At 35.9% G+C, this 16,120-nt stretch overlaps 1 protein-coding gene across 2 annotated transcripts in view; it reads right to left on the bottom strand.

Moving 5' to 3' along the window:
* NSUN3 (NOP2/Sun RNA methyltransferase 3) overlaps positions 1–16,120 on the bottom strand; it is a 52,582-nt gene that overhangs the window by 30,393 nt on the left and 6,069 nt on the right. For both annotated transcript variants that reach the window (XM_081302607.1, XM_081302608.1), the window contains exons 3-4: positions 11,045–11,388; positions 432–586 (exon numbers count right to left, since the gene is read on the bottom strand). In XM_081302607.1, the coding sequence (XP_081158733.1) occupies positions 432–586; positions 11,045–11,388 (499 nt within the window). The remainder of the gene's footprint in view (positions 1–431; positions 587–11,044; positions 11,389–16,120) is intronic.

The following is a 16,120-nucleotide window of genomic DNA, read 5'->3' as shown; positions in this document are numbered from 1 at the left end:
CTCATTTTAAACAGACACTGCTGTATTTCTGAATTCTCTGCACTTATATTTAAGAACATTTCAATTTCAGTTTACTGAAATAACCTTTTTTTCTTCAATTCTCATACTCTGATATGTTACTCTTATATTAAAGCTGTCCAGTAGACATGTCTATGGATTAACCCAAATAATATCTGATCTTTTCCTGCGTATTCTTCAGGTACCTGGAAATATAAAACATTCTATAATCCCCGAACCCAATGTTACTGTTTTCTGTGAACTTTGTTGACCATCAAATTAAAAGTGCACCCATGTTCACTTTATCAAAATTTCCCAGAGTGCTGAGAAAATGTACTGGGCTATATCTGGGAACAGAAGGAAAACCACAATAACAAAGCAACTAAATTTTGGTATTGGGAGTCTATCAGTTTGTCATAATGTAATAAAAGTACCTTGTCAAATGTTTCAGGCTGAGCATCTCCTATTTCTCTGCCATCTGATTCAGACATTTTAATTACATTTATCAAAGGTTGTGGGATGAAAGATTCTAATGTCTGCCTCAGCCATCTCAATCTCAGTCTATCATATTCATTACAATGAAGATACCCTAAATATAAAAGATTAAAAAGTTTCACATGAAGGCAATGTAATTGTTAAATTCTTACTTTTCAGTAAATAAATTTCAGAACAATAACTTTATCATAATTATATAGAAACTGGGCTCAGAGGTAAAAATTATAATTATCTTGTACTTTAAAAACAGAAATACATACACGTACACTATAATAGTCATACTTATAAACCCTTTCAGAAGTTCTAATATTTATTCAATCAAGTCTAATTTTGGGGTAGGGTGAAAATCTAGAGAATTATGAATTCCTAAAGATGAGCTATACAACAATACCTCAGACACCGTTCTTACAGCAAAGCACTAGCTGTCAAGAATAAACAACATATTTTAATATTGGATAGATATGTATTCATCCATGGTACAAGCTATTATTTTAAATGCAGGAAAATAACATAGTATGTGGGAAAAATGTTATAGACTCTATAACGAGGAAGACAAATTATTTTGAGTTTGGAAATTTTAGGGAAGTTACTTAGCTCTTTAAGAGTTTCGGTTTCTTTGTCTGAGAATGGGGATTATCTAAGTATCTTATAGAGTGGCTGTTATGATTAAGTACAATAGACATTGAGAACAAGATGGTGGCTAAGATGCTCATTGATCCTCTCCTCCCTGAGACACCACAGCTATCCACCGATCAAACTACCTCACAAGAACTAAGGAAGGCAGGTGAGAGAATACAATGTCTGGTTTTAGTATAAAAATAAGAATAAAAGATGCAAATAAGAAGTCAGGAAAGAATAACCCATGTCACCACTCCCACAACACCAAGCAGTATGGCATAGAAAGAGACAGTGCCCACTTAGGGGAGTGAGAAGGAATTAAGCGAGACCTTAGACTTGAAACCAGGACCACTATTCTGAAATCCAGTGCCTCATAGAGTCCCATAGTTCCTGTCCACAGGCAGTACTTACAGACTAAGCCTCTAGATATACCTTAGCCAGGTAGCTGATTGCCTCCACTATTTTTCTGCCAACATGGAGCAGCAGAGTGAGAAGCAATACTCTGCCAACCGGGGAACTGGGCAGGAAAGTGAGCTTAGACTTGCACTGGAGCTCAGAGCCAAGACTGCCATGATGGAGCCTGAAGTCCATGTTCTCAGTCTACAACTTGTAGATGAAGCTTCTACACCTGCCTGACATCAAGTGAAGACCTATACTCTGGTAGGACAGACTTGTATTTCAGCATGCATCACTGCCAAATTCTGTATAGGTCTGGTATACATCCTTGAGTCAGTACTGGTCTTTACAGTTGCGAGACTCAGGTGTGAACAGCTTAGCACAGCCTGGGCAAGTAAGGAAATTATCTTTACCACCCTTCCCCCAAACTTGGTCAGCATAGCAAGGAGCAACACTCATTCCATTGGTGAGTAAAACAGGAAAGTGAGCATAGAACTGCCTTGGAATTTAGTGCCAGGCTGATGATGCCTAACACTGGGTGGAGTCTAATGGTCCCTGTTCTCAAGCAGTGCCTTAGAATGGAGTATCTGTACCTGTTCTGGTACCATAGTGAAAAACCAGCCTTTACCTCAGAGCAAAGCCTGTCCAAGGAAGGGACATGACCTTTGTCCTTGAAAAGATCCATAGAGCACTCCTAGGCACATTCCCATCCTGCTAAGTTGTTTATCTACAAATAACAGGAGAGATCTCCTGCACCAGGTGTCCCTGACTCAGTCAGGATAGGTGGAGACCCATAGCAACCCCCTAGTAGCCACCAATCAGCATGAGACAGGGAAATACCTGGGATGCCAGATGACCCTCCCAGTAGTTTATGGTGTTGGGAAACCAGGTAGTTCAGCACGAACACCCCTCTTGGCTTAAACCAATCAGTTCAAATGAATCCCCCTCTTGTAGTAACCAATCACCCCTACCCAACCTGTTCCCGCTAGTAAATGTGCTAATCATGTTTTAGAGTTGTTATTTGATTTTCCCGCGGTGTGTGATGATTTGCTAAGAGATGCTATGATGTATGTGGGGGTCCCTGCCTTCTCCAAAGAGCGTATAAAACTGCTGCAAACCTTGGGCTCGGGGTCTCTCAGCATCACCAGTTGCTGTGTGCGCGCGGAGGACAGAGCTAGCTAGCCATAAACACCTCTTTGCTGTTTACATTGATCTTGGTCTCTGGTGGTCTTTTGGGGGTCCCAAATTCGAGCATAATAATAGTGTATGAGACTTCTATTTCAGTCAGCATTACCTATGGCTGGGGGTAAAGTCTTGGCAGACAGACTATACTAGTGTAGGTACCTGTGCTATATTGGTCTTGGTGGGCTCAGAGTATGACTCAGTGTTTCAGTGTTGATATCATGGGACTCCCCACTCCATTCTTCCCCGACAGTATAACACAAAGAGCAACTGTCCACTTTGGGCAAGAAGAGAGAGGCAGGCATTCAAGTTGTTGCATAAGATCCTAGAGCCAGTCCTTCTGTGATGATGCTAGAACCCAGAAGAATCCTGCAGTATCTGATCTCAGGCTTGTGACTAGATGAAGCATCTGGGTCTACCCCAGTCCCAGATGGAGGCTTGCAGACTTTCCTATTTAGTCACTCTTCCAGTTCATTTAGCCAAATACCTACTGTGGATGTGGGGCAAAAGTAGGCTTGGGGACCCCTCTAGCCTTGAAACAGCAACAACTTGCAGCAAACCTGGACTTAGAATGCCATCTAGTGATGAAACTGCAGAAAGGTCCACAGAGAAAATAAGCAGACTGCTTTTAATTTTTAGGGGGGCAGGCCCAAAGAAAGCCAGATTATGAAAACTAGAATAAACACCTAATCCTCTAACATAGAGACTACATTATATGCTAACAAATGTCAAGAACTTTCAGAGAATCATGGTCTCATTTATCTGATAAAATAAGGCACCAGAAACTGACCATATATTAATCAGTATCTGTGAACTCTTAGAATTCAATGAACTTCAATAAAACAATAAAATCATTCAGTGCTGTAACAAAGAATCTTAACAAATTGAATTTTAAAGAAATTGAACAGAAATCCTGTGATGGAAGGTATCACTAGCAGAATAGAACAGAAGAAAAATAATCAGTAGGCTAGGAGACAGGTTATTTCAAAATACATAGTTGATGTATTTTATACTTATAAAGTTGCTTTCTGAGGGAGGGCTGATTAGGGTTGCTAGTCTGTCATACCAAGGGAAACAGAAGCCCTAATCATTGCTACATCCCTTACCTTTCCATCTACCATCCAATGCTTTACACACAGTACATGCACACGATATATAACTGACCTAATTTTTGAAACATGGAATTTTAGTAAAAAATATTTTAATCACAAGTAAAAAACCAGAACAGCATAAGTAATAACTTTAGCTTTAGTTAAGATTCTCAATTCAGCATTTTAAAATAGTTCCCAGCTGAAATATAGCTTAATGCTACATTATTATTTTGCTTAAATGTATATTTTATTTTAAATGGTCTTAGGTTGGTTGAACTTCTAAAAACATAAAGTGTCAAGTGGCATGTTTCCACATGTATATATATTAATATATATTAATTACATTGAGACAATTTCAATTTATGTCATAATTTCATTTAACCAGGAAAGAAAGTAAAAAATTCCTGAAAACATTACTGAGGCTTTAGTTTCTGTACATGGCAGCCTTTGGATCACATAAAGGAAGTGAAATGGATAGCTTCATTCATTTATTTTTGTATATCTAACTTAAGAGAAAAAAAATCCTGCCTTATTTCTAGTTCTGTCAATTATGCTCTGGTAATTATGACTGATTCCCATTTTCCTCTCAGTGTAAAAACTGGAATACTAAAAGTGCTAAAAAGGCTAGTGATAAGTTTCTCTGTACATGGAAACAATAGTATAAATTCATAAAAGAACATATGGCAACATTACATTTATTAACTTATTGATATTAGATTAGAATACTTTTGAGAGTACAACCACTTTAAGGTTCTGATTTACCAAGTACTTATTATGAACTAGGTATAGAGTTAGTTGCTGGAGACATAAAGATAAATAAGAACCCCTTCCTACACTTAACTACAGTCAGCAGTGGAATGTCACTGGGAAACCCTGAAATAGTCAATACCACAATGGTGAAACCTTGGATTCAGACCTGGGCTTTGCCAATTACCTTAGACAATTAACAGTTAACTTTTGTCTCTGTTTCATCTATAATTTAGGGCTCATAATCACCAACTCACAGCATTGTAGAATTGTGAGATAGTATATAGGGCACAGTCACATTGTTGTTCTAAGCCCTAAGACTTTAGAAGATGTTTAATACAGAGATATAAGTTGTTTGCTTATCAAAGCATATTTGAAAAGCATAGATTTATGAAATGTGAATAACATCGTTCATGGCACAATGACTAAAATGGTCATTCTTTTTATTACTACTTCAAAGAGGATACACCTAATGCAGGGAACACAAAGATGGCTTTTTGGGGAAGTTGATTCCTGAGGTAAAACTTGAAGAAAAGGAGTTAGCAGAGGAAGAAGTACAAAGTGGTACCAGTAGAATGTGCAAAAAAAAACAAAAACTAGAGATATGAAGGAGCAGAAGGACAGCAAAAGAAATTCAACAAAGAAAGGAGTCCTTCTAATTTTCTCTATTAGGAAAGGCTAACCAGAGGTCAGATATCACTGACAGTGAGGAGAATTTCACTCCAGGAGGGACACAGCCCTCAGCAAGAAAGCTGACCATCCTATTCCACCAAGGACAGTTCATATGTTAATGCTTTCCTGTTTAGAATCATAGCTGGTTACCTCTTTTCTATTAAAAAAGCAGGGCACTACAGAGGCTGGGATCACAAAACAAAACAATGGTCAGTTCATCACTGTGCTAACAGGTTGGAGCAGCTGGACCAACAGAAAAGTGGACTCATTTTTTCAACTGGCCTAAAATATAAGCTTTTTAATTGTTCAAAGTTGTAAGCCTCTTTTTCAAGAATAATGACCAGTACTAATCTAAAAAAACTTTGGTGTGTAAACTGCACACCTAGTACAGCCAACATTTAAAGTTTTGCATATGAAAGCTTTGATTAGCATTGCTTCTGCATTCCAAATTCCAGTACTATGGTTAACCTAATTTGGGCTTTAAGCATGAGCATGAAGACATCTGTACTTTTTTTTTTTTTTTTTTTTTTTAAAGAGAGAGAGACAGAGAGAGAATTTTTAATATTTATTTTTTTTTTCTTAATTCTCGGCGGACACAACATCTTTGTTTGTATGTGGTGCTGAGGATCGAACCCGGGCCGCACGCACACTAGGTGAGCGCGCTACCGCTTGAGCCACATCCCCAGCCCCGACATCTGTACTTTTTAGTGAACCACTATCATTAGTGAACTTACATGAAAAGCTTCTTTACTTGGAACACTTCCTACAGTTCACTTGGTATAAAAACAGGAAGATTCTTCCCCACTTCAATCTCCTAGAATATACCAGTTTGCCTTTGGGTTCCTAATCAAATCAACTTCACTACCACAAATATGTAAAATATTTATATCCTACTAATGAGGAAAATTCAAAATTAAAATTCTCTTCAAAATGGTTCCCAAATTTCAAGTTTCTCTTCCCTCTTTTATAATACTAAAAATTCTGTATTCAGAATTCATAAGGATAACCTTATAACAGTCAATATAAAAATATTGCCAAAGAACACAGAATGGAAGTAAAAACAAATACTCCATATAATATGTGATTCTTATAGGTAGCAGAAGGACATGAGTAGTAGAAACTTGAAATTAAGGGGACAATTCCATAGACTAAGCCTATACTTTATAAAGCAATTCACTCAAGGTCATTCTGGCCCTGCTCTGGATTAAGTCAGTAGGATATGTTACCTTACTTGCAAACAACCCGTATCCTCATTGCTTTTCTCTCTGGGTAGAGGAATGATCATCCAAAGATTCTTTCCATAAGAAAAACACAATTTACCTTGAAAGTGAACTATTGTGATCTTTACATAGAACAAAGATTCCAAGACTTAGGAAGATAAGATACTTAAAAACAAAGCCCAACAACCATAAACTCTGTACAAACAAGTTCCAATAACACTTGGTCAAAGTGATTAAGAGCTGCCTTTAGATCTTTAACATGCTATTTTAATTTCATTATAATAGTAAAATTCCCCATCCCCCTGGGTTTCTCTTGGGTACCTGTGGGTAAAATCATGTGCAGTAAGGACTGTGGGAGGCCAACCTTACACATGACTGAGTTACACTCCCTGGCTGGGTGCTGAGGCGCTCAGTTGCAGAAATGTGGCAGAACTTTTCTCACCCTTCTTGGGTGCAAGGGTTGGTGTCTCGTGCATGGGTGTCTTGCTACAGCCCATGGGTGAAGCTACACTCACCTGTTCCTTTGTAATATAACCCTTTGCCCTGTTTAGGATAGAATCTTCCATGGAAGTGCCTTGTGTGTGTCCCATTCTCTTATTGTGCCCTTGGGTGTGACCTACTCAGGTGTCAATCAATCTGCTGACAGTGAACATCATGAAGATACTCAGCCCCCTGAAACCTGACCCCTTGCCTCATTTAAATAACTTCTCCTCGATAAAATGGGTCAGCGAGTGCTCTTGCTCGCTCTCTTTCTGTGGACCCTTAAGGTCAGAGGAGCTGTCACAGTGACCTCAAAGAAAAAGGTATTTGTGTCTCTTGTGTGGTTATTTCGTGCAGCCCAGTTAGTCCAGTTTATCTGGAGTGACCCCTGAGCCTTTTAGTTTCGAGAACTGAAACCCAGCAAAGGACTCAATAATCTGATGCAATCTGTCAATCAAAAGCTAAGAGGTGGCACCTGGGTGGAACACTCTAGAAACTTCCCTAAGACCCCCAAGTAGACTAGGGAATAAAGGGAGAGCAATCTTGCTCTCCTCTTTGAGATGACTCACCCTTTCCCTTGAGGGTTTTTTCCTTTCTTTCCTAATAAAATTTGCTGTTGTAATACATTTCGTGTCTTGCTTAAAAATCTTCTCATAAGAACATAGTACTCAAAAATCAAAATGTAATCTCCTGGATTCCCCAGAATACCACCAGTAACAATTCCATAAAATTTTGTTCCAAATCATAAAAATAAGGTAATGTATAAAACAATCTTGTCTATTGTGATTTCTTACACTAAAATATAGCAAGTTTCAGTAACAGAACTTTAACCAGAACTCTAAAACACTCAGTATTTTCTGTTAAATATACAGTTAATATGAGATAAAAGAATTTAAAAAAAAAGGTAGAAAGCAAACATAAAGAAAGTATAAGTAAATTGTTAGACCAGAACACAAGAAAAGACCACTGACTCCAATTAAAATCAAATTAAAGCAAACTTATTATTTCAACCGGCCGGCCTGCCTCTCCCTCCCAAAACGGCGGGAACAAGACAGCACCCCAGCTTTCCTGCAGTCCAGCCTTCCAGCCCAGAAAGTTATACAAAAGGGGGTTACAGATAACAGAACTCCGACAAGCATCACACTAATGGTAGTTTACATTTTTTTGCTGGCCCCAACATCAGAATTTATAAGGACCATTAGAGCCTCAGAGAAGGTCGTTATCTGACCAGGGAAGGCCAGTATTTATGAGGCGTCACTAAAGTTTCAGAGAGGGCTGCTATCTGGTCAGAGAGCCAGGCATGGGTGAGTTCAAGGCACGGGAAGGCATTCCAAGCAGGTTCAGAATTTGCAGTAATTTATAGTAAAGCCAAAATTATCTTTTCATGGCTTTGTGGCGAGATGACTCCCAATTTTAAGAAAAGATCATATTGGGTCTATCAAAATATAATCTTAAATTTTCATATGCTTTTCCAGGTCTGTCACCGCCACATTTCTGGGAAGTCTTAAATCTACCTTGTGTGTTGTTAACTAATGACCAATAAATAGTTAAGGCAGAGAGAGAGAGAGAGAGAGAGAGAGAGAGAGATATGCATTTTGAGGAACCTGAAATTTAGGAGGCTTTACAGTATTATCCACTGATCAGATAATGAAGGTCATGTCAGTCTAACAATTCTGAGAATGACCAAATTACTACAAACCACCTTAAGATAACTAAAAAGATACTATCCTTACAGATTTCCCCATAACCACACCTCACCAATTTTCTTTTAAGTGGAGAGTTGGGAACCCCAAAGTATACTTCTCACTTTCAAAGATGGCCTGACTTCTCTCTTAAATGTGTATTCTTTGCTTTCCTAAATAAATATCTGTCTATATTGACTGGCATGTGCTGCAGTTCTTCTCCAACACATAAGACAAGGATCCTTCTGGCCCTGAGTCAAGTTCCTCCATATCTCTGAGAAACCCTTGGACCCACTTCCAGAGATATCACTTCTGCTGTGACAAGATAGATTTGAACCAATGCCAAGTACAGCTGGATCCTTATTAAAATATATTTTAACAGGGAGTGATCTCAAAGGAAGAAATACACTGGCAGTCTTCAAATTGGAATATGCATGCCCTGGGGTATACATGCCAGTTTTCTAAGGAATAAGGAGACTAGAATAATTTCAAAAGAATCAGTTTTCAGATCAACTTCCTAAAGGAGAAAAAAAATCCTCCAGTGGGGACTCTCCTTTCACATGGCAATTCACCAATTTTACAAATGAAAAAGTAAGGTTCCCAATCATCCAGAATCATAAAGCAAATTGTACCAGGGTTTAGATACCTCCAGAAAATATAAATGAATACATATATATACATATATATATGTATATATAAGTATATATATATACACACACAATATACACACACACACATATATAAAATATACTTATATATAATATACATATATGTTATATATATGTGTGTATATACAATCAAACTGGCTTCAATACTTCACCTTTTACAAAATGAAAAATGGATTTAAACAGTGCTCATTCAATATATCATCAAAATAATGCTTAATGAGAGACCTGTATGTGATTTGGGACCATAATTCAGGAATTTAAAGTACCAATGAAAACACTATAATACATTCCCACCATTTCTGTGTGAACTACAATATTTACATGTATAAAAATAAAATCTTCAAATAAAACTCAAACAGAACTGATGCTGAACTCTATCTTATCCAGCAATAAGTAATATTTATCCAGGGAATCTGAATTCATTTTTTTAAAGTATCATCTATTTCATTAAGAAAACATTAACTGATGGAGATCTGGCTCAGTGGTAGAGAGTTTGCCTAGCATGTGTGAGGCTCTGGGTTCAATCCCCAGCATCACAAAAGGAAAAAAAAGAAAAAGGAAGAAGAAGATAATAAATGTGGACTTGCTGATCAGTATTTATAAAACTGTGTATCACTTTTGCACTAGCAATAATAGTAGTGATGAAGTCATTTCAAAAGAACTTATTGCTTTGGCCCATACTTGCCACATGTGGCTATGAGCACTTGAAATGTAGTTAGTTCAAACAGAAATGTGCTCTCTGTAAAATAACCAATTTCAAAGACTTGTAAAAAATAAGAATGTAAAATACCTCAGTAAAAATTTTTATTTTGATCATATGTTGATATACAACTTTGAATAACAATTAATTTCACCTGTTTCTATATTTTCCTGATGACTATTCAAATATTTTTAATTAATAATGTATTCCATAATTGTTATGGTTTGGATATGTGGTATTCCCCCAAAACTCTTGTATAAATACAAGAAAATTCAGATGTGAAATGTGTAGGTTATGAGAACCTTTAATCAGTGCATTAATCCACTTGGGAGGATTTAACTGGGTGGTGACTATATACATGTAGGGTATGGCTAGAGGATGTAGACCACTGGGGGTATGCCTTCAGGGTATATATTTTGTTCTTGGTGAGTGGAGCTCTCTCTGCTTCTGGATTATTATGCCCTAAACTGTTTTTCTCCTTTGCATCCTTTTACCTTGATATTCTGCCTCATCTTGGTCACAGAGCAATAAAGTTGGAAGTCCATGAACTGAGACCTCTGAAACTGTGTGCACCAAATAAACTTTTCCCTCTCTAAAAGTGTTCTTGTCAGATCTTTTGGTCATAGCAGTAAAAAAACTGACTAAAAAAAATATTATATTTCTGTTGGACAGGTACAGTAAAATAATTTTAAATGTACATGTTTTGTTGCAGAAATGTATGAAGTGATTTTAATACAAGATTTTCAAGTACAGTAGTAGAGCACCTACTTAGCACAAAAAAAAAAAAAGAAAAAGTAAACAACAAAATTTTAAAAAGCCTGTGTCACTGGCTAATAGCACTCATATTCATACCTGGTAGATTTGTGTTCAAAAAATGTTAAAATTTTGTTTCCAATTATCTGTTAGGGTTAGGAAGCTGGAAAGAGTGTTATTTACACTGCATCATTCAGCTAATGTTTCCAGTCTTGTCTACAGTGGTTTTCAAGTTTCTTACATTTGCAAACTCAATCTTACATTTCTTCCCATATACTTTCAAAGAATTTTTTAACATACAGATATGAAACAATTGTTAATCAAGGAAATAAAAGCACACTACCTGGCCAAGCACATTGTAGCAGTGCTAATGATTTGCCTCCAGGAGCAGCACATAGATCTAGAGCCTTCTCCCCATCCCGTAATTCCAGAGCTAGTACTGGGAGAAGAGAAGCAGCATTCAGGAGATAGTATTTTTTCAGGTTACCAAACTGGTGTCTTTCTGAAGGCAAACGGTCTGTAGTTCTGCTGAGGTAACACTTTAGTGATTTAGGACAGTAGGGTAAAGATCCTTGAAAGAGTTGGTGATAGCCCTTCAAATATAAATCCATTTCCAGTTCAAAAGGATAATTGAATCGGTTGAGGAGGACAGCATATTGCCACAATGATGGAGATATCAATACATCCCTAGAAACAGAAAACAAAAGATTGTTAATATGAAACACATTAATACCATTTTATATTATCAATGGGGTGACCATTGTTCTAAGTTTATACTTATCTCTGATTTTCAGAGATAGGATCAGTCTTTCTGACTTTTCCTTTTGCCTCATAAAGACCTGATATGATTCCATCAGCTCATGTTATGAACCTATCTTTATTTAAAGTTTTTATTTTTACTGTAGCTTTTTTTAATTAATTTTGATCATTAAAATACAATACTGAGTTTTTTGTGCCCCCCTTAAGTTCTACACAAGGGAAGTATAGTTTTAACTTTCCCTACAAAATATCTTGCCAAAAAAATATGGCCTGCCTTTACAGGCAATGATAATAAAAAATCTATTTTGCATTTAGTCAAAATAGATTTCTGACTATCACTATGTGCACAAGAAAGTGTTTCACTTAGAGACAAAATTTAAAACAAGAGATTGTTAATATTGAAGGGAAAGGTACCATCAAAAAATATGTTTAAAGAAATTAGTATTAAAGTTTTATATGATTAGGATAAAAGGTGTGAAAACCTAATTACAGTGAACTCTACAGGAATGGAGTTAATGAGGTGATGAGTGGCTCATAAGATTCAGATCCAAAGATGATTTAAAATTCACTCACAGACTGATGGTGCAAGCTTTTCCCCCAGTATCTTTACTTTCTTGAATTTGTATTTGGCCCAACAAGTAGATCTCTTGACAATCACAATCTCACATCAACTGATAGATGATATAACGATAAATAATTAATTTACTAGATGACCTTTCTGAGTTATTTGGGAGCCTCATTAAACATGGTCAATTAAATAAATTCCAGCTGCTACTCACCCTGGAGTTGACTATGTGAGGAATGGTTGGATTGAAATCTAACACCTGCGACTCAAGCATGCCAGGTGAATTTCAATTTAGGCCTGTTATATGGAACTGCTTTCCATTTTCAGTGCCTCGTCTTTGTCATGGATGATATACAACTGAATCCTGGCATATCTGTTTCAGCTGTTTTGGAAGATGACCATCTCCTACTTAAGAAAGGGATTTGCAAAGTTCACTGTGCACCAAGAGTTTGATTAAAAAAAAAAAAAAAAAAAAAGACCACTGAGCCCAACCTGGATTCAGTAGGTCTGAGACAAGACCTGAAATCTCCATTTCTAACAGATTTGCATTTCTAACAAGTGTTTGGGTAAAACTGATGCCCTTGATCCTCAGAATCACACTTGGGTAACTACTGCTTTAAAATAGAATCCAAAAGGATATCTGTGAATATAACTGTTGTAAATCTTATTAAAGTCCATCCTTAATCTTACCCTTCATGCTGGATGAAAATATACCCAGTCTGAGTCACTTGTAACAGAGAAATAGTCAGAACCAATTTAATGTATACAGATTGGAATGACTTGGCTTAAGTCATGTGCCTACCTCTTAGCTAACAAAAGGCAGGATACTCTTAACTGATTAATATCAGATAAGGCAAATCTCTATTTATTATTCTTTTTTCTTCAAAACGTTCAAATCAACTCATGGATATATATTCTTTCAATATAATTTTAAAATCAATTGTTCAGTTAATAGTAACTTTGACTAGGATTACATTAAATGCATTAGATTTGGAGAGAATTAACATGTTAGGCTTTTATTCAAGCCAGCTTGATTTTATATCATATTTCTGCTTGCTAGCAACACCACCTTGGGTAAGTTGCATTTAGTATTTAATCTTTCCAACCCTGAACAAAATTTCTTCACTTATTCACATTTTATTTCAGATAAAAGTAAAAGTTATTAATTCTGAATATTCCCTTTTGAACATATTAAGAGGACTGTTGGTTTAGAAACACTATTGACTTTTGTATATTATCTAGTACGTTAATTGGAAGAAATGAGAAAGAAAGTTGCAGGGCAATATAACAACATAGGTATGACAGAGAATAGTGCATTTGGGGAATCAGAAGCCTAATATGGCAGAAAATTATATGGACCAAGTAGCATGGGATAGCATTTTTAAATTTTATGTTGTGAATGATGCGAAATCACTAGGAGAAGTTGGTCAGATTTTAAAACTGTACTACGGCAGTGAAGTAAAATTTTCAAAAATTATCCTCATTCATGACAAAACTAAGCCTTGACTAAAACAAAATTCTGATCCCTGATGACTTACACCAACAGAACTATTTTAGCTTTTTGGAACAAGATTCTTTAGCTTTTACCAAACTCAGTATATACTGTTCCCTCCACCTATGATCCTTCCTCCCTCATCTACCTGTTCTCTCCTCAGGGAACTTTATCTCCAAGGAAGTCTTTTCACCTAACATCCAATTCATCTGCTCCACAGAGGCTCTCAATCATTGTTAGAGGTCAGAACCTACCATGACTGACTCGCCCACTGAGTCCCGCTATCTACTTATAATTGAATCTTTTATTTCTTGTATTTCTTATTTCTAATCCCTTCATAGCCCAAATTTGGGAAAACTGAGTAAGTTACACAGGTTGTGTTCATTTAAAATTCATACACTAACTCTTCTTTAACAGGCACAAGTTTTATATTCTTATTTTTCCCTTTTATTTACATTCCACTTCTCCATGTAACTTTATCCTAATATATTTTTATGCATGAAAACTTTTGTTTTAAATCACCCTATCATACTTTTTTGGAACACACAGACACATACATATTAAATTTCTCTGTGGTATTCAAATAACTTTGGGATTCAGCTGTCAAAAATATTATTAGTATAAAATCGGCAAAAATAACTTATAATTTTGATACTTATTAAACATAAGAAGTAAAAATTAATAGGAACTACAATGAAATGAGCTTTTGTTTTCATATACCTATAGATGAATATTACTTCTTGCTAGGATAAGTCAGAGTTCAATATCAGTTTTATTCTTATTTTGTATTCTTATAAGAGTTGAGAAAAACCTTCACTTATATAAGTACATGAGAATTAAATATTTTGCTATAGCAATGTCTCCCACTTTGAATTCTTCCTGAGTTATACCCCCAAATCACTTAGTGATCCATCATCAAAAATATTTTATATGAATCATTAGCTGGCAACTGAAATGGGACTCCTTTACTTTTGTTGAAAGCAAAACTTTGAAACTACCTGATTTGTCGAAAAATTTGCCACTAACTTTCTAAACACATGACATGAAGTTGTCTTTTGTTCTTTATTTTTTGTGGTGCTGGAGATGGAACCCAAGGTCTTGCACATGGTAGGCAAACATACTACCATTGAGCAACATCCCCAGTCCCATCATGGAGGTTTGGTGTCCTGGAGAAATGCAATATAAAAGTCAGAACGGTGAAAGTGTGTTTTTCTTTGTGAAAATGAGGAAAGGAGAATTGTAGAAAGGCAAGCTGACAAAGGAGAATACCTGCTTAAGTACAGAGGGGAGGTGAGCAATTTTCTGAAAGGACACACATGGAAACTGGCAATTTGGAAGCTGACTGCTATAACTTGCTCATTCCTGCAGACCCTTGCAAAAGTCTGGATCACGCTTCACTGCTAGTTTTACCTCCAATGTGGTAAGTCAGCATTTTCTTCTTGCTAACAAACATTAATTTTCTAAATACACAGTGTGCATCAACGATATGCTAGGCACATCTGTTTATTGATGATGATATAAAATTAGCATATGTTTAAATTTCTAAGGAACAAAAGAAAATGTTAAGTAAAGATAACTAAAAGACAAATATTATAAGTAAAACTATGGCACAAGAGTTACTGATCTTTGAGAAAGTCAATGAAATTATACTAAGGCCTTTTAGCTCAAGTCACACTGCCTGATTAACTACTTCCCCAGCTGGTTTATATGGGGACCACAACTTTATTTTCTCTCTCTCCCTGACTAAATGTCCAGTACCTAACCCCCTGAGTCAATTTACAGAATTAGAATTTTACACATGGACCACTCAACTAATTGCTTTTGTTATTATTGGTGTTGGGAATTTTACCTAGGGCCTCATGAATGTGAAGTATGTGCTCTATCTACACATGAAGCATAATTTTTATTTTAACAAAAGTCAAAAATTTAAATAATTAAATCTGTTAGGTTAAAATCTTGAAAATTGTACATTTGGACAATGCTTAGTATTTGATAGTATTATTTTTCATTTAACTTTTCTGTGACATTATACTTTTCTTTTATTATCCACTCAAACTTTCTAATTTAAAATGAGAACAAGAATTTTATCTAGAAATGGCTAAGAACAATTGGCATAACCCTATAGATTATAGAAAAAAAATTTAAATTTCCATTGTTAAAAAATAGAAACTCCTAATTTCAGTGCTATTATTATCCACTAGAGGGTGCTCATAAGATCATTTTAAATGTGTGGTCAGAAAATAAATTAATTTATGGAAATGCATCAAAGTATATTTAATTTTTATTCTACAGAAATTCTAATAATGAGGCTGGGGTGGTGACTCAGTGGCAGAGTGCTTGCCTTGCACATGTGAGGCACTAGGTTTGATCCTAGCATCACATTAAAAACAAAATAAAGATATTGTGTCCATGTATAGCTAAAAAAATATTTAAAAAAATAAATTCTAATAATGAATTGATGATGTTATTTTTGTTTTATGAGGTTTCTTCCTTATTTCTCATACAAGGGCAATTTATGGCAGTTTTGTTATCCATAGTACCTCGGAAAGGAAATTATGGGTGAGGATTTGTATTTCCAGTGAAGATGACAAAAGTCTAAAAAT

This window comes from Spermophilus citellus (assembly GCF_964194105.1).
Source record: "Spermophilus citellus genome assembly, chromosome: 7".
Taxonomy (NCBI): domain Eukaryota; kingdom Metazoa; phylum Chordata; class Mammalia; order Rodentia; family Sciuridae; genus Spermophilus; species Spermophilus citellus.
This window is presented reverse-complemented; position numbering and strand designations above follow the sequence as displayed.